Here is a 21850-nt window from a genome sequence, read left to right as displayed (position 1 = left end):
TTCACGGCAGTGTGACCGCCAGCCTGCCCGCCTCCTCCTCCTCCTCGCAGCTTCGGGAAGAAGAAGGTGCTGAACGAGTAGATTTTGAATCCTACTGCTTCACCAGAGCATCGCTCCATGACCAGGGACAGGTAGAAGTTAATCACCTTGGTAAATGAACAAGATGAAGCCCATTATAAAACATCCTAAAAAACGCTCTTAAATATGAGTTCAAGACAGCGATTATCCTAAAAACGTTGAGCTGCCTCTTTGTTGCACCGACTCTTCGTTGACCTACCTCATCGTTGAGCCAGCCGCTTTCCTGCAGTGTGGCCAGGTCTCTCTGTGTGATGCGTAGTTTGAAAGCTGCACTGAGAACAAGGTTGGGATCACTCTGAGCCAGAGCACAACTCACCTCTGCTGCCATTTCCTACACACAAAGACAACAAATACATTAAATAAAAGAAACTGTAGGCATGATTTCTACAACACAGTGACTACATCACATCACTCCTGACCATCTCACCTTGGTCAGCCTGGGTATGTCCTCATCACTGTGCCTTGTATGCGCAGAATATGTGTCTGGGAGACTGACAGCAGGAGTCTCTCTGTCCACTAGATTGAGGCGGGTTGCTACTTCTGTAGAAAGGTCCAGATCCGCTGCCTGTTTCTGCTGCAACACAGATCGACATAAAAAGACAGATATAATACAAATCTGTTCCTGCCAATAATCAGAACTTCATGGTGCTTTGACATGTGATGAAAGAGCAAGATAAATGACTACCTTTGCACATCTAACAGGCTGTGTGTCCTCGAGGGCTCCACTGAATGTCTTACTAAAAGTATAGCTACCCCACCTGGAAAGGAATCATACGGAGGTCAGTACAATAAGCAGAATGAATCAATAAACGTAACACACACATACTGTATACACACACACACACACACACACACACACACACACACACACACACACACACACACACACAGACATACTACACTAACCTGTCCTTGGTTGCAGATGTATTTCTCCATGTAAACACACTTGGGGAAGCTGTTCGAAAAAGACAAGTGACGGTTGAGCAGGGTAGATTCATTACAACATATTTACTCATGTGGACATATTTCAACCGACTGACTCTGCGTAATGTGAAAACTGGTCTGTTTGTTCAAGGAATTCTTTAAATCTTTACCAATCACAAACAAACGTACATATACTGATTCAGATCAATGTCTTCTTAGGTTAATAGGCATCTTACCCATATATCCCGTCTTCCTGGGAGCTGATTCAAAGGCTTTTCCTGAAGCAGCAGTTTTGTGATCAGCCTGTGAAAGCATCTCACTGGAGAGGAAAAGGAGAAAGGGATATGAGAGTAGATCATACGGTGTGTTGTTAAATGGACCTTGAGGAAATATCTAAATACTCCACATGAGTATAGATGATGGGTTATACTCACTCTTGCGGTTTTGTTTGGTTGAAAGGTAGTGGTTGGCTTTTGCTGTATTTCTCTGATACCATCTCCAGCAGGCGCCTGTAGTGCTCCTTATTGTTCTGCTTTATGGCCTTAAGGGGGAAACCAAAAACATGATAACTCACAAGCCAAGTGGTACAGAAAGCATGATTAGTGGTAAATACAACATAAAACTACATAAATAAACTGAAAGAAAATGTAAATGGGATTAAATGGTTGAAGTTTGAATCTTTATTCGACAGAAATTGTGAGAGTGAATTTTACTACTTTGATCTGTACTCAAAACGGGTGAATCTACTGGAGAAGGGACTTCTTTTCTGTTTCAGCAACCCTTTATAATTTAACTAAAGATATATTGGACGCTATTAGCTTGTAGCAGATGTATTGTATTTGGTGTGATTAACAAGGATTTGCAGTAAAGGAATGCCCCCCTTGGTTTGAGGTAATGTAAAAAACAGTGTTTGCCCACCAGAGAGCACTGACAAGTTTATTTTTACACAGTAAAATATCCCACTCAGTTTTGTATATTGGGCACATTTTTCCCCCTCATAAAATAGATCTAAGTGATCCTTATCAAGATTATTTATGTTAAATAATAGATATACTATATATACTACAAGTATAAAATCATAAAATCTGATTTTTTTTAAACTACCAAATATTGACATTAAAAATGTAGTATCAGTCGTGATTTAAAAGACTTATAAATTCATAAAAATTGTACAAACGATGCCAGCTTCCTATAAAAAACCCAACAAATAAAACCTTAAGACTATTTTACCTCTTCCACAGTAAGACTGGGCTTGTAGCAGCGGTGGTGTCCAAAGCCATTACAGGTTAGATCAGGGTTAGTGGTTCCCACCCTCAGAGCAGGTCTGGAGGGCAGCAGCTGCAGGGAGGCTCTCCTCTCCCGGTCCTTCCCCCTGTCAGGAAGCCCTGCAGACAGCCCTGCAGACAGCCCTGCCCCGCTGGATTCAAAAAGGTTATGCACATTAGCAAAAGGTGATACTGATGGTTTCACAGCCCTGCAGGTATATTTACAGCAAACTGGATGAGTGAAGGGAACCGGACCATGACTTGCCTGTATTTCCTCATTAAAGGAGGTGAGGAGCTCTGGAAGGGATTCTTCCCACTCCTCTCATTCACTCCAACTACTGGTTTACCTGAAGACAAACAACAAAATCAAGCAAATTACAATGGGGATAAGGACGAGAGGACCACTAAGTAAAGAGTGTGGATGAAACAGAGAAACATAAATACTGTAAACATATCATACTTCTCCTGCAATAACAGCGGTCTTCACTTACTCATTCTCCACTCAGTACTGTTCAGCCAAGAGGTGTGGAGCTCATCTATCCCCATCAGAGTTACAGGCTGGATCAAAACAGGAAACGTGAAGTAAGTAAAAGATAGAGAATACAAATCACATATGAAACAACAGTAAAATCAAACTTAAGTTGCGCTTACACTCTGTTCCTGACCTACTTATCCAAACTCTACAGGATAAAATACAGCTTTAAGCATCCAATCTAGTGTGTAACTGTCATATTGACTCAGTTCACACACGCAAATGCAACTTTATTAACCCCTTGTGATCAGATTTTTCTCCCCTACTTAGATTTGAAATTACATTTAGGAATATTGTCAATTCAGCAAAAGAAATACAGAGAAGAGAGGACTCTTATGACTATTTCATGTCTTGTCCCAAGTATAGCCTTCTGAACTTTGTTTGTGATGAAAAATCAACTGTATTCACGTGTGTTTCTGTCGGTTTATTTCAGTATATTTTTCAGATGGATGTTTAAAAACGTTATGCTCATGCCGTACTGCATACAAAATATAGAAACATTTCCGAATGTGTCCTCAGTGCATTTTGGATGCAACACACCTCTATTCAGGGCATTTCAATTGTGGTCACCCAGGAAGCATTTAAGTACAGAGTGTGAACAGGACGATTGATATTTACAAGAAAAGATGTGGACTGAACCTTTAAGTAGCCATTCCCATGGATGTATGAAGAGAACTGGATACAGTGTTGGAGGAGGGCTACCGTTGATTCCTATGAAAGTTGCTCAGTGGCGCATGAAGGCAAAATGGATTCCACATTCAAGAGAAAGCGCATTAGCTTTTATTCACTAGGGCTCATTCACATGAATGGCAGCACAAAAACTACTCTGGATATGGCTATTAGTACATTCTCCTCTTTTTTAGGATGTAATGACTTAAATAATAGCTATTTAAAGTTGATTTAATGGCACCTCTTTCCAATGTAAGTTAGTCAATGCTGAAGGGTCTTTTTGGGCCCAATGGCATCATGTGACTGACAAGGAAGTTGCAATTGAAGGGTTTGGCTATAATGAAAATAGGTTTCAAAGCCTGGAGCACTCTTCCTGTGAGCCTGCTGGGATCCTGTGTGGATCAGACTGTTATTTCCCCGTATCAAACTTCAAATGCACATGTGTGATGGAGGGAGTTGGAGCACAAACCTGCGTGTCTTCATAAAGTCTCGGCTTCTCACACCTGGTCGTCAGCGGGTTCTGCAGCCTGAGCAGGCTTGCTACCCCGGCAACCGTCTTCTTCACAAAGCTAATGACTACATCTGACACACAGGACACACCAAATCAACAACAGACCTCATTTGTGGGAGAATTTTGGAATTAATATCAAGATAATGTGTATCTTAAACAAACCTCGCCTCCTTCTTTTCACCTCTAGCTGGTCACTCTGGGAAACACCGTCTGCAACATCAACACTGTAAATACAAAAACACAGTTTGAGATATGGGATACTGACAATATCACAATATTTGAAAAACTATGATGGAGTCCAAGGTGACGTCTTTACACATCTTATCTTGTCCGACCAACAGTCCGAAACCCAAAAGATATTTAATCAGTGTTATAAAAACACAGAAAAGCAGCACTTTTGAGAGTTTCAAACCGGAGAAGAGGTATATAATAAAGGAATATAATAATAATAATAAGAGGTAGTGTTTTTGTGGAAAAAAGAATCCCCATAATTAGGTGATAATCAAAACAGTTGCCAATTATTTTTCTGCCAATGCGAAATGTATCTGAATGTATTGTTATAGCTCTCTTATATAAAATGTGGCAACATACTATTAAAAACAACTCTCTCAATATAATTCACTTTCACATGAACAACAACCCTCCAAAATATCCCATTTAAACCTTTATCAGTACAGTTAGACTAAATACAGCAAACACCAAAACCATCAATCAACACCTCTCTATGTCAGTCTGAACAAAAACTAAACATTATAATCATTCTGTTATATTTGATCACATTAGTATCATCTAATCAAGGTGTTGGAGTGCACATAACACTTTGTTTAGCCCAAACATTACATGTGTGTGGCTGTTTGTGCCTTAATGTAATGTAATGTAATGTAATGTAATGTAATGTAACCCTTTCACACATCAGCCACAACAATAACACTCACTGTAGTGGCTGATGTGCAACTATGCCATCAAACCCATAAATATACAAGAAAACAACATCTGAATAGCTGTCCACTGTAGTGACCTCTATGCATGGAAGAAAACCCAATATTAAATATATATATATTAAATATATAGATTATGTATGTGTTTTATATGGACATGTCATGTTATGCTGGTGAGAGTTTATCTTATTGATTATTCACACTATAGCTGGCTGTAAATGACTGTATTATTATTATGATTATGATTCTATTGATTCTACAAAACGTTAACCTGTAACTAAACCCTATGACTAGTGACCACCTGGAGAGGTCATGTCTAGTCTCTGGAGAGGTCATGTCTAGTCTCTGGAGAGGTCATGACTAGTCTCTGGAGAGGTCATGTCTAGTCTCTGGATAGGACACGACTAGTCTCTGGAGAGGTCATGACTCTGGAGTCTCTGGGAGAGGTCATGACTAGTCTCTGGAGAGGTCATGTCTAGTCTCTGGAGAGGTCATGACTAGTCTCTGGATAGGACACGACTAGTCTCTGGAGAGGTCATGTCTAGTCTCTGGATAGGACACGACTAGTCTCTGGATAGATAGGACACGACTGGAGAGGACACGACTAGTCTCTGGAGAGGTCATGACTAGTCTCTGGATAGGACATGACTAGTCTCTGGAGAGGACATGACTAGTCTCTGGAGAGGACATGACTAGTCTCTGGAGAGGTCATGACTCTGGTCTGCAGACCGACCTCCGGTAGCTCCGTTTGGCCGGTCTGTTGTGGTTCTGCTGCCGCCGTGCTGCCTCTCCCTCGCCGGGTCGCGTTGGTGCCTCCGCGGTGCCGCTTCCTTTCCCCGTAACGGGCTCAAACAGCGACGAGAGTCCGTCAACTATCCATCCATACATCCCAGACAGAGACGAGAGGAGTGTAACGCGGTCTTCTACGCGGTCCAGGACGACGTCACGGCGGGGACAGCGATCTACGACACTCCGCCCGCCGCTGGCGTTAGCTTAGCTTTAGCTTAGCGTTAGCTTAGCTTTAGCATCGCTGATATTCTGAGGACGTGCGTCATTCTGTGTTGATGTATGACGTAGGGCGAACGTTTTAGACGCCTGCGGAGAACGAGGGGGCGGAGTTATGACGAGCAATAGGAATGGAGACGAGAAACACCGCAAGCGGCTCCTGCGGGCTTCATAAACTAACGAACCCATGAAAGAGAGTCTGTTACATAATAATAAACATCTCTGTAACACAAACACATGATAGAGAGTCTGTTACATAATAATAAACATCTCTGTAACACAAACACATGATAGAGAGGCTGTTACATAATAATAAACATCTCTGTAACACAAACACATGATAGAGAGTCTGTTACATAATAATAAACATCTCTGTAACACAAACACATGATAGAGAGCCTGTTACATAATAATAAACATCTCTGTAACACAAACACATGATAGGGAGGCTGTTACATAATAATAAATATCTGTAACACAAACACATGATAGAGAGCCTGTTACATAATAATAAACATCTCTGTAACACAAACACATGATAGAGAGGCTGTTACATAATAATAAACATCTCTGTAACACAAACACATGATAGGGAGGCTGTTTCTGTCTGGACGTTTAATACGTTTTAATTACAAACAAGAGTGTAATCAGTTAAAAAAATAAAATAAAATCAAGGAAAGCCCGTTTCAGGAAAATAAAATGTGAATTAATGATCAAATACTCATTGTAAATCAACATTATGATTAGTAAAAGATTATAGCTTTTTAACCAAAAACTATTACTTATTATCTATTAAAACAAGCTTAATTATTGCATTTGATTCACATCCAAACCTCATTTATTTGATTGTATAGGTTTGGTCATATTTATTCTCATTATTTACTATTATAAAAAGGAATGAAATCTTCAGTAAAGAGGTAAAAATGAGACACCAAAGTATGGTTTACATGTTCTATTACCTGTCATTTGCAAGTGCCAAAAATGGCAATTATTTACAATTATCTTGTTTTTTGTTTTTTTTTTTAAAGTAAAATTGATAGATTTTTCACTTTCTAACTTACAAATGCATAAATCTGATGTACCATGAGTATTTGTAGTTTTATCATGCCCCTTCTTTTGTCTTTTATTGTTGCTAACTCACCCTAAATGAGCCTGTACAGTCTTTATTATCTGTTACTGGAGAACAGATTCCTTCAGTGCTCTGTTCCTGTTATTTTATTAAAGTATCATGTATGTTCAAACCGTTTCTCCTATATTACGGTTAACTAAATAAATAGCACACAACAATCAAACCTCTAATATAAATGTTTCTTGAAGAATTTTCATGGTGCAAAAGTGACAGAAACCTCAGGAGATACTTCATTTAAGAGGTACAAAAAAAAATAAACCCAGTCCCTTCGGTTTGTTAACACATTTAAAATATTTATCAACTTTATGGTAGAAACATAGAGAATACAAAAAACAAATATGGTTCACCTTTATGCAATAACGTGCTCACTAGCTACGTTGATCATCGATTTACAGAAAAAAGAATCAGTGCAAATTTGGACACATGTAAAATGAACATCAGTCCTATTTACATCACACAAGGATATAAAAACATTAGTAGAAAAATAACAAACAGCACACTTTACAATAAAAGAAAACCATCTGTTCTTGCAACATATTAAGGGAGCCTTCAAAATACTAATGCACAGGGAATAGAAAAATTACAATAGAAAATATTAAAAATAATTTATGTAACTATAAAATCACATCTTTCAAAAATTCAACTCACGATATTCCTTTCAACATATTTCTACAAAGGTGTAAGGCATGGACAGTTTTGGAAAGATACGCAGACATTCATTCATTCAGTGGTCGGATAACTTCGGGTCGGGCTGGAAAGCAGACGAACCTAATAGAACACACAAAGATAACAAGATATGGTGATTAGCATCCAAAGACATAAAATACACACATAAAAGTAAAGTTAAAGACAAAACTACGGGTGATGGTTTAACTTTGACAATTGTTTTGAGTAAAGACAACTGTGCATTTGTTTAAAAATATAATTTGTTAAATATACATATGTTCAATATTAATGTATAAGCAATCACAGATATTGCCACAAGTAGACTTAAAGCATTGCAAAAACAACCAATTAGGAAACAGCATTGATGAAAATGAGCCTAAGTATTAGCCTATACATCTTTTGAGGGTGAATATCTGCCTCTACTGCCATACTCTAACACTTATAGTAAATTTACACATCATTAAATATTGCTAATGCATGTTAGCAGAAAGATGAAAAGATGAAATATTCAGTTCTGTAAAACAATACGTGTGAAAACGTTCCTGCAATGAAAAAAGAAAAATCACACATGACAGTCCATCAGCAGAGCTGTCACGCTTCGGTCTTTGAGGGTAAATGTCTTGCAGGTTTTTGTTATTGTGACAGCTGACGAGGGAGCTATGAATAATATTCATTTTTACACCACTTAGGTTTCTTCAGGGTTCACCAAGTTAAAATACTTTTTTACTTGTACGTTGGACAATATGACTCACCAAGTCAAATTCCTGGTAAGTGCAAAAATACTTGACAATAAACTAATTCTGATTCTAATGCCTAAAATTATTTAATTTATTTCACATTATCGAAATTTCCCCACCATCATATAAAAGCACCACACCAACAACATGCTTTCAATTGGTTTTCTATAATGATAAACTTACTGTTCACGTGGAAAGATTTTTTTGATCATCAAACTAAATCTTAAAGCATATTAATCAATCATCCACTAAAACAATTGGCTGGCTCGACAAGTCTGCATAAAATAAATTAACATTAATGTAGGGGGATCATTAACCTGCAGGGCATGTACATTTTCAGACCAGAGTGCTACCACCACTTATCTAGTGCAGTCAGTGAATGATGAAAAGCACCCATCCCGAGAGGTGCATTGTGCTGCTTTGATATTTGATATTTGGTGGAGTGAGTATTTTACACTCACACTCACCTGGACCGTTCAGGTAAAGGGGCGACAAGCAGCTCAGGTACAGCCACGTCCTATTCTCCTGCAGCCAGCGCTGCCGATAACCAATCATATCAGGGGAACAGGCTGGCTGTATCCTCCTTTCCTCTTTAGGGGGCGGGGCTAAATGAGTCTTGCTTACTAGGTTGGGAGATGATAGAGCACACAGGTTTTTTGTGGGGATTTATTAAATGCCGTTTTGCAGGAAGTGTTAGGCCATCCATCACAAACGTTTTCCGTAGAATTACTTCTGTAGCCAGTAGCGCATTTTCTGTGTATTTTTCTCTGATGAATGGAAAAATCACTTCCTGGAAAATGGACAGAAAAGTGGTTTGTGATGATATGTGATGTGTGGTCTGATCTCGGCATAAGAGCTATAAAACATAAACCCAGTGCCCTGTAACATCTCCCAGTGTGATATCACTCGCTACAATTCTGATTATGGGCTCAGAACCCAAGAAGTTGTGCTTAGTAATTTGGCTGTTTTTGAGTGGGATGCCTTGACATTTTGTGGGTACCATCACCAGTAGAATTTCTAACCTAACTGTACCCTGCTCAGGCCCAATCACTGATAAACTGTAAACACAAACATGGACTAGAGTATAATGAATGAAACCCTGGAGGTGCCCCAATCCTATAACCGATGAATGGACTCAGTGTTCACCCGACACCCTGTGTTCATCCACCTTGGTGCATTCAATTCCCATCTTTTGTGTTCACCTGTTTCCCCTTCCTTATACCTAATGCTGTTCACCTTGTCTTGCTCCCACCAACCGTTGCTGGACTTTCTCTAGATGGTGGATATACTCCGTCAGAGATCGCTCTGGATCCTGAGACATTCCTCCTGAATGCTCCGAGCCCAGACTGGTGCTGGAGTGAACCCTGAGGAGAGAAGAAAGCTCATCGATTAAAAAATAACTTTGATTTCAATAAAATATGTGAAGACATCCACTTAAAAATGCAAAGTTTTAAGAAGAGCCCAAACCTGTTGTGCAACCTGAAGGGTGATTTTGTGGGCGGAACAAGAGCGGACACTGTCTCTCTGTTTGGTGGCGAGTCAAAATGTAATCTTGGCTGTTGTTGCCTTAAAACTTCAGCTTTAGGCCCTGTAAGAGACATTAAGATTAAAAATCAACCCACTCATACACACAGAGGTGATGCATAGTATCATTAAATGTGTTGACCTTGACAATGTCCATTGACAGTCCCAGATACAGATAATCTTCTGATCGCTTTCTGCCATTTCCTGGTCAGGAACTTCATTCTGAAGAAAATTAAAAAGTGTGATCAGTTTTATCCATATACAAGGTGGAGGTAAGTCTTTAATCTTTACATCCTGGTACTCTCCCTACCTCGAGACAGCAATGACAACCCGAACAGCAGCCCTAAATCGTCCGAGGGGTCTGTTGTGGGAGAGCGGGGGTGACGGCCGTGCCCCCATGTGAGCGATGAGACACAGTGTGGCCTGCTCACACTCCTGGAAATTTCCCAACAGCAGCAGCAGGTATCGTTTCTGGTAGACCAGAGCTTTCCTGAAGCTCTCAGCACGCAGGTAGCGCTCATACAGGCGCTGCACCTGAAAAACAAAAACACAGGATGTAATATTGTGTGTATCAGCATGACAGTAAGGTGTTCAAGTTGACATTGGTAATTATATTTTTTACAGCTAAGCCAACATACTGTGATTAAAAAAAATTGGATTCATCAAAGTAGGCCCCCTCCACCTTTTCAGTACTACTCAAAGCAAACCAATAGTACTCAAAACAAGAAATGTAAGGATCGAAGTACATACACAACATTAGAATATATTGGGACTAAGTGCAGGCAAAGTGTTAACTGGACTAGAAACCAGAATTCAATAATATTGCCATTTAGTGGCTGCATTGATTTGTCCGTTAGGCCAAGTTTGGTGCCCCTGTGTTTTCCACAGGTTGGTCATTTCTTTGAGGTTGTCTAAGCTCTGAAGTGTAACACTTGTAAATGCAGCACTTTTGCAGCTGAAAAAAGAGAATAAAAACAATGTATATGAAATTAAAAAGACACCTTTAGGATGAGGGCAAATATATTAGGGTGGGTGAGGTTAAATCAATTCTATCAACAGCATAGAAAATACTGCAGTGATTAATCTTATAAAATGTCCCTGGATAGCTTCATAAAAAAATATAATATCTATTATGCCAGTTTCTATATCATAACAAATGTGTTTATGTGCACGTGTTTCGTACTGACCTTGCTGTTGCTGATCACATCACTGACGGGTCTGTTTTCAGTTTCTGTGGTGACCTTGGCGAGCTCGTTCTCTGTGCGCCGCAGCTGTCGCTCCAAGCAGGTGAGTTTATGTTTGAGGGTGGCTCTCTCCTGACTCAGGGATGTAACGCGCTCTGTAAGTTCAGAGTTCTCCTTCAGCAACCTTTCCAGCAGACTGGACGAGGATGATATGGACTCCATCTATGGTAAAAAAAAAAAAGTCCAGTGAGGTGCATTCCTATAATACCAGCATTATATGCCTCAAATAGTAGTAAAGTAAGGGGTTCTGTGGCATAGCACCATTTTTTGTTTTTTTACTGTAGTGTTTGTGTAATAACCACTTGTGTACCTGCTGGTTTAGTTGTGCACTGCCTGCCTGGTAGTCACTCTGGAGATGCTGTGAAGATGCAGCCCTGTGATGCTGCCCTGTGGTTCGTCCAGACAGCCTCTGAGCAGCCATCTCTCTCTCCTCCCGCTCCAGCTCTGCCAGAGTGCGCTGCAGCTCCTGCATGCGCTGCTGGTCCTGTTGCCTCAACAACTCTAACTCACACTAAAAGTCAAAACGTTTGTAAGGAGGTGCGTTAATGTGTATCCAGATCTGTTTTAAACATATCTAAGATAAGACAATACATTTGTGAAAGCATTGAGCACAGTAAGTTGATGATATTTTACCAGTTTGCTGTTGGTCCTTTCCTGTCGTCTGTCTCTCTCCATCTGCTGTTGCCTCTCCTTCCTCTTCTCTCTCTCCCACTGCTCCTCCCTCTCCCTCTCTTTGTCCTTCAGCAGTCGCAGTCTCTCCTTCAGCTCGGCCAGTTCCACCCCTAGGTGTCTGGACCGCTCTCGCTCCTTCTCCAAAGCACAGCTGGTTTCGCGTTTCTGCTCCTTCAAGGTCTCCGTAGCTACACGATATCGAGTGGCGGCCTCCTGCTCCCTCTGCAGCTCCACCCTCCTCGTTTTGTCCTCCTCTTCCCATTTCCTCCTGCTCTGCAGTAGCTCAGCTCTCAGTTTGTCCAGCTCAACTACCAGCTCCTCCCCCTGCCTTCGCTCCTGCTCCAGCTGGGCGCGCATGTCGGAGAGGAACTTCCTGTCCCTGGCGGCGTCCGCCTCGTGTCTGCGGCTAAGTTCATCCACCTGCCTGGAGCAACGGTCTCGCTCTTCATCCAGCTTCCGGCAAGCATTTGAGAGCTTGGAGTGAATTTCTGCTTGGCGAGATTCTGCTTCAGTCATGAGGCGCTCAAGACGAGTCTTGTCTTGCAAGTTGAGCTCTTGTTGATGAGCAGAAAGTTGGCGTTCATCTTCTAGCTCCTTCTGGGTGTCGTCCAGGCGTTTCTCCAGCAGCACACTGCGGGACTGTTCAATCTGAAGCTCCCGTCGGAGATTGCTGCAGGCCACCTTCTCCTGTTCCACCTGACCCTTCAGAGCCGTGACCTCTGACCTCTGCTGCTCAGAGGAAACTTGCACAGCCTGGAGATGGAAGAGGAGAGTCATCTGTCAGAGTCAAAAATGGGAACGTGTATACTCTTTAAACGATTTTTAAAACTCAGTGAAAACACTCTGGAAGTATCAAATATATTTGTTTTCTGTGTTTATACTGTCAGGTTCTCTAATTTGCCTTTTTCCCCAGACCAACGTTAAACTGCCATAAATGAAAGTCAATACTTCCTCCGGAATTTTCAAGTAAAAAAAATCTTTTAATGTGAAAAAACAAAACAGGAAGTGTTTGGTTTTGTTGATGTGTCACTTAACATCAATCAGTAGTATGGGAAAAAAGAAACAACTTGAAATAATTTGAGTATGAAAATATTATTTCTGTTTAAAGAAAAAAAGGGACACCAGAGCGGAACGCGACTGTTACTGATGGAATTAGTACCGTGGAAATGTAAATTATACTAAAATTACCATATTCTTTTGTAGTTGACTAAATGTAATTCCACCCCTCTCAAGCTTTATTAATAACTGGCCTTCAATTATTTGTGCTGACTCACGGCCATTATTTCATCATTTGAATACCAGTTTTTTAAATGAGTATTTACAGTCCATTCAGTATGCATGCTTTAGGTCCTCGTCTTACCTCTCTCCGTTCCTCCACCTCTCTGTCCTTACGGAGACTCAGAGCTCTCTCCTGCTCCAGTTGTTGTTGAAGCTCCTGGACTCTCATCTGCTCCCGTCTCAAAGCTTCCTCACGCTCTTCGACAGCCATCCTGAAGAAAAGAAAAAAAACCAACACAACCTTACTTTTCACCACTTTTGGTATTATTACACTTATTGTGTGAGTGTAACAGAAATATGTTGAGGCAGGCCAAAGTTCATACTAGCATCACCAATACTTAAAACCACACAAAGAACTACAGGAACCAGGATTCCCTAAACTAGTACGTTCTAACAAAACAAAACACAGGATTTTTTTCTCAATCAGGAGAGGTGAGCTGTAACACATTTTAGCATGCACTCACTGGATGAAATGAGCTGGATTTATTTGTGATTTAATGTTCAAAACTATGTTTTCTCAATTTCAAAAGAAACACTAGTAGGATGCATTCCAGTAGTAGCAAGTTCTGACTTTACAATAGATTTGATTTTACTATACAGTCTATTATCTTTTTGCATGATGTGTCAATTTGTGAATGTCGTTATTCGGTGTGTGTAACATACCTGACTGTCTGCATTTTGTTCTTTTGCTCTAACTGAGTGTCGTGAGCACATTTCAGTTGTTTCTGGGTCTCCTCCAGCTCAGTCCTCAGTTGGGATTCACCATGTCCGTCAGTTTGGAGCTGATCTCTTTGCCTGTCATCTTCATCTCTGTGGTCAGTCTAAAAGAAAGAAGAACGTGATCAGCAAGTAATGATATAAATTTCCTTTCACTAGGTGATTGTAAAGTATTTTTAAAACCACAGAAACTCACATGTGTGTGTCTCTGGGCCATTCGACAGAGCAGCTCTCGGAGAGCAACCACAGTCTCCTGTAGTGCCCTCTTCTCCTGCTGCCAGCTCATTGGGGGGATTGAGGATGAATTGTCCTGCTGGTCCAGTATGATGGCACCATCTTCAGAATGATGCCCTCTCTGACTCAACGAGAAGGCTCTTAAGTCCGAGACATGATGTTGTGTTGAGGACGCGGCGCGACGTTGGGACAATGTGAGAATTCGGCAGCTTTCTTGATACACTTTCTTCAACAGACCCTGCAGAAAGACGGAGAAAGAAACCGAGTGAAATCCAGGCATATTGTGAAAATCAAATGAATTAATGCCAAGTTCAAATAAAGCCTACCTGAAGCTCAGGTGACAACAGGTCATCACTGTAGCTCATGCTGCCTGCAGCACTATCTGTGTTGACTGTGGGGTTCATTCCTCGGCAGTGGAGATACTCGAGAAACTGAGCATCCAGCCTTTCAGTCTGTTCCAGCTCGACTCTCAGCCTCGCACCCAATTCTGAACTCACATCTGAAGCACAAGAACAAAGCAGAAGAGTTAAATAGAACAGTCTGCTGATATTCAATATTTTTCTTATTGCCAACAAACTCCATTAAAAGAAAGAAAATAAAAAACAATAATTATATGATGCTACTAACAAGTATCGTCTATGTAGCAACGCCTGATATATCTAATTTCTCTGTGCCATGAAACTCCATTTTATCTAAAAACTATAAAGAAATAGAGGCAATACTCACTGCTGCCATATCCATCACTGGCCCATTCTGGTGCTGACAAGGAGGAGGTGGAGCCGAGGGGGGATGGAGGCTCTGTTAGATCAAGTTCTTCCAACTCACGCGCCTAAGAAGAAAGAATTACACAAAAGATTAAACAAATATTTAACCACATTTGAACTAAAAGCCACAAAGGGAAGCATGTGTGGAAGTTTGAGACAACATACTTTATCAGTGTCCAGTGAGTCGAGCATGGAGAAGTTGTCTGACACTGACACGGAGGCTGGGGAGTGAGTACTCTGTGTGGTTGGATCTGGTGTGACGGTCCTGGAGTGTGGAGGCTCCATCACAACCCTGGGAGAGGTCTTGACGTGGTGGAGATCCAGGCCTGTGCTGTTCAAAGCGCTGTAGTCGGACAGACGAGAGCCGAGAGCAGAGGCATGGAACCTTTCTGGGATTCTGTCTTCGGAGCATTCGAGTCTCCTTAAAACTTCCGGAGAGCTCAGAGAGGCTTCGTCACGAGACACGCTCACGGAATCCTCAAAAGTTCTGTGTGAAATATCTGACGGAGGAAGAAAATCAAAACTTGTCATTGTGAGAACATGTTACTGTTGTGATGCCACAAAGGTTAAAGGTTAAGGGTGGAGTTTTAGACATCTTTTGGCACTATGAGGCTGTTTTTCTACGAGTGGGTCCCCGTTTAGTCCATTTTTTGCATCTAGAAGAGGATGCACATGCTAAATAGGTGATAGTAACACTTGGAATCAATTACCTCTATATAAATAAAGCAATAAGTTTGTAGCACTGTTGTGCTCACCATTCTGTTGGTATCCTTGCTGGTGACAAAGTGTGTCTTGCTGTTGACAGTGTTGTTGGAGTCGCTGTAGTTCTCTTTGGTGATAGGATAGTTCTTCTTCCTGTACAGCCAGGTCTTCTTGTAGAACTCGAAGCTCCGCCTTCAGCTGTTGGTTATCAGTCTCCAGGTCCACTAAGGCTAGGTCTTTGGTCTGACAGACAGAAATAAATAACATTAAAATACAGCTGTCAGTTTATTACACTCAATCCAGTACCGCCATGATTTCAAATCTCATAACAGCAGTGGATCCGTACAGAAAGGCAGATTAACTACCACTGATTTATAGTTTATATCAAATATTCTGTTTAGTTTTCATATATTCCCACCTGTCCTTCCTCATGTAGTTTCTCGGCCCTCTCTGTACTGGTATTCAGACCCTGTTTCACCGCAGTCAGCTCGTCCCTCAGAGCCTGATGCTCTGTCTTCAGTCTGGCGAGTTCAGCCTCCCTCTGTCTCAAGGCAGCGTCTGCTTTAGCCAGGGTCACCTCAGCATGGGTCTGAGACAAAGAGAAACATTTTCATTAGCAGCCTTTCTTAGTATTCATGAAACCCTGCATCCACATAACATATTCTAATTTCATTTTGTTCATAGCTTTCAGTTTTTCCTGGAGGAACTAGTTTACATAAGAGCAACAACCGATAACCAGATTTACTATGTAAATACCTAACTAACGAGTACCACATGTGCATGCAGTGATTTAACTCTGATATATTCCGCTAGAAACCTCTTTAGTACACAAAAACAACAACGGCTTCATTTGCTACAAACAACTATCAACTCATCAAAAACAGATCAGAGTGCAAAGACGTGCAGCAGCTCAACAGATACTTTGCAGCCTCTATTCATTCTTTTTAAACCTCTGAAACGTTTCCTTACCACATTCTGGAGAGTTATAACGGGAAAATGAAAAATAAAGTGCAGCGAAGCTTTAAAAAACAGAACAGCTAACAAAGATTTTCCTTCTGCTTCCTCATTTTAATGTCACTTCCTCTGTGTTAGTAAGAGTCTGCAGTCTCGGGGGTGACGCCGCGATGTGACGCGTTACGGCAGTTAACTATAACCAGATGTGGTTTCCCCTGCAGTCCGTAGCACAGCTTTACGCTAGCAAAAGAAGAGGCTGCAAGATATTTGCTCAGATCACCTTTCAACCTGGAGCACAGGCTGAAGAAAAGGAATTTGTTCTGGAATCTTATGACCTGATTAAGAAGGCACAGTGCATTTACCACATACATTTTAAGTAATTTATATAAAGAGAAATAATTACAACGACTGTAAATAAAAGTCTGTTTCATTGCTGTGTTTATAAACTTATAAATTATGTAAACAAACCTTTTAACACCATCAACATCTTAGGTAATGAATCATAAGGTTTAGTTCTTTTCTAGATTTTTATTCCCTTTATGGAAAGCCCTATAATTAAAGTTTGAAGTGAAAAGGAGGTTGCAGCTATGTGTTTAGAATTATATTTTACATTTGCATCTTGGATGGACACTCACCAGCACTTCCTTTTGAGCCTCTTCTTGACTGGTTTCCCTCTCATTGAGCCGACCTGTCAGGTCCTGGATACAGGCTCTCATGGAAATCACTTCCTGTCTGAGTCTCTCAATTTCCTCCTGGAGATGCCCCTCCCGCCTCCTCAGCGCCTCACGTTCAGCATAAAGCTCTCCCTTCACAGTCTTGAGGGTTTTAATCTTTGTCCTTTCCTCAGCAGCCAGTGCCTCCATGTCTACCACCTCGGCCCGAACCTCCTGGAGTTGTCTCTCAAGAGTGAGACTGGTTTCTCGAAGGACCTCTATTTCCGTTTGCATTTCCTGCTCTTTTGATACAAGAGTCTCGATCTCTGTCGCGCTCTCCTGTTCTTTCTTTTGGAGTTCCATAACCAGAGAGCTGAGCTGGACGTTCTTCTCATGCAGTGCGCTAATCTCGTCGGCTTGAGTCCTGAAACTGTCCCTCTCCTCCTCAGATAGTTTCCTCTTCTCAGTCTCCTCTTCTCTCTGGGCTTTCACTTCCTCCAGCTCAGCTTCTTTGACAGCGAGGACACCTTGGAGTTCATCTGCCCTCTCCCGCTCGGCTGTCAGCCTCCTTCCGAACTCCGCCCCGTGTCCTCTGTACTCTTCCTCCTGGGTGAGCAGTAACCGTTCCAGTCCGTCTTTCTCTGCCACCGCGGTCTCCAGCTGAGTCTGTAGGGCATTGAGACGAGATCGTAGGGAACAAGATGAGGCAGAATGACTCAGACTGAGCTCTTGCTTCAGGCTGTTCGGTCCTCCCCTCCTCGCTTGTTCCTGGATGGTACAGTGGTCGGGTTCGGGGCTGGGAGCCGGCGAGGGGTTAATGCTGTCACCATCCTGAGAGTCGCTGACTTCATGCAGGTTTGGGCCTAAAGTGGCGAGTTCTGCCTGCAGTGTGCTGATGACCTCGTGAAGGCGCTCCTCCTCTTCCTGTTTGTCCTGACGCACTCTCACGATTTCAGACTGAAGGTGTTCCACCTGTGAGCGCAGATCCTCAAGCTCGGCCTCCAAAGCCTTTTTGTTTTAGAAAGACAAGAACAATTGATGAGACACTTATATTTTTTTCATAAACTGTGGTCACTTCCACACTGTCTGCATGTATTCTGACCTTGTTGTTCCCGTTGTTCTCCAAATCCTGTTCCAGTTTTTGGATCTCAATGCTGAGCTGGTCGATCTCCTGGTTTTTCTCCTGGAGTAATGCTGAGGAGAGGTTCTCTTCCTCCGTGTCCTCCACCTCGCTTTGTTCCTCTTGCTCCTCCTTGAGTATGGTGAGAGTGGACACATTTTCCTGCAGGCAGAGTTTTAAATATCAGTTCAATTATAAAGTTATACAGTACATTTTATGTCATAGGCTTATTTTTGTTGGTTCTTTCTTGTTTTATAAACTATTAAGGAGAGAATAAAAATGAAAAATTCATAAAGACCTTTTAAGATTAGAGAAAAAGAAAAAGAAATTCTGGGGGGGATTTTAAATAGAGAAACAAAATTACCAACATACTCAATGAGAGGCTAAATTGTACACTGTGATGTGTGTCTATGACCTATACTTAAATGTCTAGTCTGTGGAATTAAATGTAAATAATATTTTTTTTCAGTTTGGTCCAATATATCCTTCTGGGATCTCAAGTTGAATGCATTATCTCTTTTACCTACATATCTTACACCAGGTAAATCCATTCGTGAGCACCAAGCTATTCATCTCTTTCTTATGGATATGTAAGAAACCTCCAATATCATTCTCATTAAGTATTCATCCCTCTCACTCCATTCAAGCTCCAACTGGTTACTTCGATAGTTAAGCCCAAAAATAAATATATATTTGTTTGAAAGAGGACTAAGATGTTACACAAGGGGACATCTCCAAAATACACTAAGTGCTTTTAGTCCTAGAAGGTCTCCAAAAGTCACTCTAATTGGAAAAAAAATATGTGTTTTGGGCAGGGGTACAGAAATAAACTCAGAAGGAGAGCTTCCAAGTTTTTACAAAGCAGCGTAAAAAAGATTTGACAAAAATAATGAAAAAGCGCCTACCTGTAGGGCAGAAATCTGTTCTTGGAGCTCGTTAACCTGAGCTGCATTCTGATTGGTCAGTAGCTCCAGCTGTAGTGCGAGGTGTTTTAGTTCAACCGCTTTGATGCTTAAGTCCCTCTGAACAGTCTCCAGTTGGCCAAGCAGGACCTCAACCTACAAAGACATAATACAAATATTATTAAATACAGACAAAAGACAGAAAAATATATTTTTTTGTGGTTGGTTAAAAAAATGCTGGGCTTTCAAAAGAAAGTTTCTGGACCTAGTGGTGACTTTTAAACAATGGCTCAGGTTTGCATACACATCTGTACCAAAAGGTGGCACTGTAGCCAAATGAAAGCACCACCACTAATCATCATAGCTACCAAAAAGTGGATTTGGTGAAAATCTTACAGACCTCTTGCTCTTTGCTCTGTAGGCTCTGTTGAGCAGTGTCCAGGGCATCGCTAAGCTCCTGAGTGGGGTCACGCGTGTTGTCATGGTAACAGTGTCTCGTCTCATCCACTTTGGACTGCAGGGCGGAGATCTGCAGCCTGTTCGACAGCTGCTGCTGCTCCAGTGCCTGCTTATCCTGACAAAAGTGAGTACATTTGTGAGGAAAATAAACGGTGGTATTAGGAGATGATTGCCAGTTCAAGTGTTCAATTTTCTTACTTGTGTGAGCTCTTGTTCTCGCAACTTTGCTCTGTGGAGCGCTTGCTCCAGGTGACTGATGGATCTATGACTCTCAGCGCTGTTCAGCAGTGCTTGCTCTAGTTCTCTGATTCGCCCCGCCAGCTTATCTATTTCCTCATTGCGCTCTGCAAGATCGCGCTGGGCTTGCTGATTGGCTGCAAGCAAGGAAGCATGGTCCTCAGTCTTGTCTTTAAGGATAGCTTGTAGACTCTCCACCTGCAGAGACATAGAGTGGGCAACATTTTAGATGTCATGTTCTTAGAGTTTTGAGAAGAGTGAAAACTACATGATTTGAAGATGAAATAGCCATTCCGGATCTGCAGCCGCTGGTACCGAACATGAAAGTTAAGCCATTCCAGAGAGCAAAGACATGGAGGTGAAAGACAAATGAAGTGCCAAAAAGAAGCAAATGAATATTAACCAAAGGAGGATTAAATGGGAATGAATGCAGAACGTATGACAAGTACATACAAGCAGTGAAAATGAATCTACAGATGATTGCATGGAAATAATGATGTAAAATACACACCATGCAAAAGAGTCAGAGGAGCTAGGAGAAGTATGCTACAGTTAGATATCATACCTGCAGAACCATGTCCTTAAACTACAGCAATCCGTTCAGCACAGGGATAAACACAGGGCAAAAGTCAGGCTCATGACACGACAAACAATGCATTCATCACTTCAACCTCTGTAAGTACTACTACGTATGAGTCATAATCCCACCAGCAACGCCATAGACAACTCAAAAACACATCAAAAGCACACACACACACACACTGCAAATGGAATGCACTCTTTATCTAGAAACACAAGCATTTTGTGAGATATTGTCCAGATGAGAAATATTACCTATTGGATGTTACTGTATATACACTTGCTGACAAATGAATGGGCCTCACCCTGTGTCCTTTGTTATCCACGCTGGCCGTCTGTCTGAGTTGGGCCTCCAGGCTTCGGATCTCCTGCTGGAACTCGTCCCTTTCGTGTTCACGCTCCACAGCCTGCTCCTATATGCACAGGAACAAGTGATGTGAAAGATCGTGTCCGCGACATTAAGCAGCAACATGAAGAAATTGCCTGTGACACTCTAAAATGACACTGGAAAGTAAGTGAAGCGAGAAAGCAAGATCACAATTGTAAGTGTTCAGATGACTGTAAATTAACGGGACAAAGGGAAGATTTCTAAAGAATTACACTTAACATTAAAAAAAACAAGGGATATTTATTTTAATTTGTAAAAACTCACTTCTATAAACTGCCTGTCATGTTTCAGCTGTTTCTCGAGTGCTTGGACTCGCTGGTTGAGGTCTTCGGTGTGGGTTTTGTGGTGCTGCTCCGTCTCCAGGCCCTTGGTTTCCTGCTCTTCCAGCTCTCTCTCCAGAGCCCTGAGGCGCAGGGACAGAGAGCTGTGGTTCTTTTCTGCCTGGCGCTGCAAGTCCAGCCTATCCTGGGTTAAACGCTCCGTCTCTGCAAGTAGAGCTTGAAAAATAAAAAGTGTATGGTTAGGGAAATTGTTTCAATGTAAATATACACACACAGAGGAATATTAAAAGCCGGGAAGACACGAGAGGAGTTAAATACATAAAACAATTACACATCCTGTGCCTCTCCTCCTGAAAAGGCACTGAATGCATTCACTTTGACAGCTCTGACTGAGAACATTGTGTAAGAGGTGAAAATGACACACCACTCAAAGACAAACTACTGGCAGTGTTACAAACAGCAACCTCACACAGCACTGCAAATGTACTGCATATTCATCTCATCCCACCCCCCACCCCCCAACACACTCTCATACTCCACTCTGACCCACAAACCTGCACCAGGATCTAAATTGGGCCGATGGCCTATGGAGAGAAGACACATCTGAGCAAAGACATTATTATAAGTGTGTGGTCAAGCTCACTAAAGAGGTCATGTCATATTTTATGCAGACGAGACGCACATGATT

At 41.6% G+C, this 21850-nt stretch overlaps 2 protein-coding genes across 6 annotated transcripts in view; both read right to left on the bottom strand.

Annotated features, from left to right (window-relative positions):
- Positions 1–5966, bottom strand: part of senp2 (SUMO specific peptidase 2) — a 7892-nt gene extending 1926 nt beyond the window's left edge. The window contains exons 1-14 of one of the 4 annotated variants that reach the window (XM_054613562.1): positions 5651–5966; positions 4142–4203; positions 3938–4050; positions 3418–3510; positions 2759–2825; positions 2533–2614; positions 2233–2419; positions 1437–1543; positions 1239–1321; positions 985–1033; positions 764–836; positions 506–649; positions 278–409; positions 1–146 (exon numbers count right to left, since the gene is read on the bottom strand). The exon at positions 1–146 is cut by the window's left edge and continues 82 nt beyond it. In XM_054613562.1, coding sequence (XP_054469537.1) covers positions 1–146; positions 278–409; positions 506–649; positions 764–836; positions 985–1033; positions 1239–1321; positions 1437–1543; positions 2233–2419; positions 2533–2614; positions 2759–2825; positions 3418–3510; positions 3938–4050; positions 4142–4203; positions 5651–5805 — 1493 coding nt within the window. In that variant the 5' untranslated portion in view covers positions 5806–5966. Of the gene's footprint in view, positions 147–277; positions 410–505; positions 653–763; positions 837–984; positions 1034–1238; positions 1322–1436; positions 1544–2232; positions 2420–2532; positions 2615–2758; positions 2826–3417; positions 3511–3937; positions 4051–4141; positions 4204–5650 lie in introns of all 4 variants that reach the window. The other 3 variants (XM_054613561.1, XM_054613563.1, XM_054613564.1) reach the window with 3 other exon arrangements.
- Positions 5967–6400: 434 nt separating this feature from the next.
- Positions 6401–21850, bottom strand: part of pcnt (pericentrin) — a 37573-nt gene continuing 22123 nt past the window's right edge. The window contains exons 37-60 of one of the 2 annotated variants that reach the window (XM_054613246.1): positions 21146–21378; positions 20799–20906; positions 20480–20500; positions 19876–20112; positions 19619–19792; positions 19222–19374; positions 18299–18478; positions 17179–18204; positions 16008–16178; positions 15643–15832; positions 15053–15387; positions 14850–14952; positions 14450–14622; positions 14086–14361; positions 13836–13993; positions 13255–13384; positions 11856–12647; positions 11533–11733; positions 11166–11384; positions 10289–10512; positions 10121–10200; positions 9922–10042; positions 9677–9818; positions 6401–7819 (exon numbers count right to left, since the gene is read on the bottom strand). In XM_054613246.1, the coding sequence (XP_054469221.1) occupies positions 9677–9818; positions 9922–10042; positions 10121–10200; positions 10289–10512; positions 11166–11384; positions 11533–11733; positions 11856–12647; positions 13255–13384; positions 13836–13993; positions 14086–14361; positions 14450–14622; positions 14850–14952; positions 15053–15387; positions 15643–15832; positions 16008–16178; positions 17179–18204; positions 18299–18478; positions 19222–19374; positions 19619–19792; positions 19876–20112; positions 20480–20500; positions 20799–20906; positions 21146–21378 (5447 nt within the window). In that variant the 3' untranslated portion in view covers positions 6401–7819. The remainder of the gene's footprint in view (positions 7820–9676; positions 9819–9921; positions 10043–10120; positions 10201–10288; positions 10513–11165; positions 11385–11532; positions 11734–11855; positions 12648–13254; positions 13385–13835; positions 13994–14085; positions 14362–14449; positions 14623–14849; positions 14953–15052; positions 15388–15642; positions 15833–16007; positions 16179–17178; positions 18205–18298; positions 18479–19221; positions 19375–19618; positions 19793–19875; positions 20113–20479; positions 20501–20798; positions 20907–21145; positions 21379–21850) is intronic. The other variant, XM_054613245.1, reaches the window with a different exon arrangement.

The sequence above is a fragment of the Anoplopoma fimbria genome, chromosome 15 (genome assembly GCF_027596085.1).
Source record: "Anoplopoma fimbria isolate UVic2021 breed Golden Eagle Sablefish chromosome 15, Afim_UVic_2022, whole genome shotgun sequence".
Taxonomy (NCBI): domain Eukaryota; kingdom Metazoa; phylum Chordata; class Actinopteri; order Perciformes; family Anoplopomatidae; genus Anoplopoma; species Anoplopoma fimbria.
This window is presented reverse-complemented; position numbering and strand designations above follow the sequence as displayed.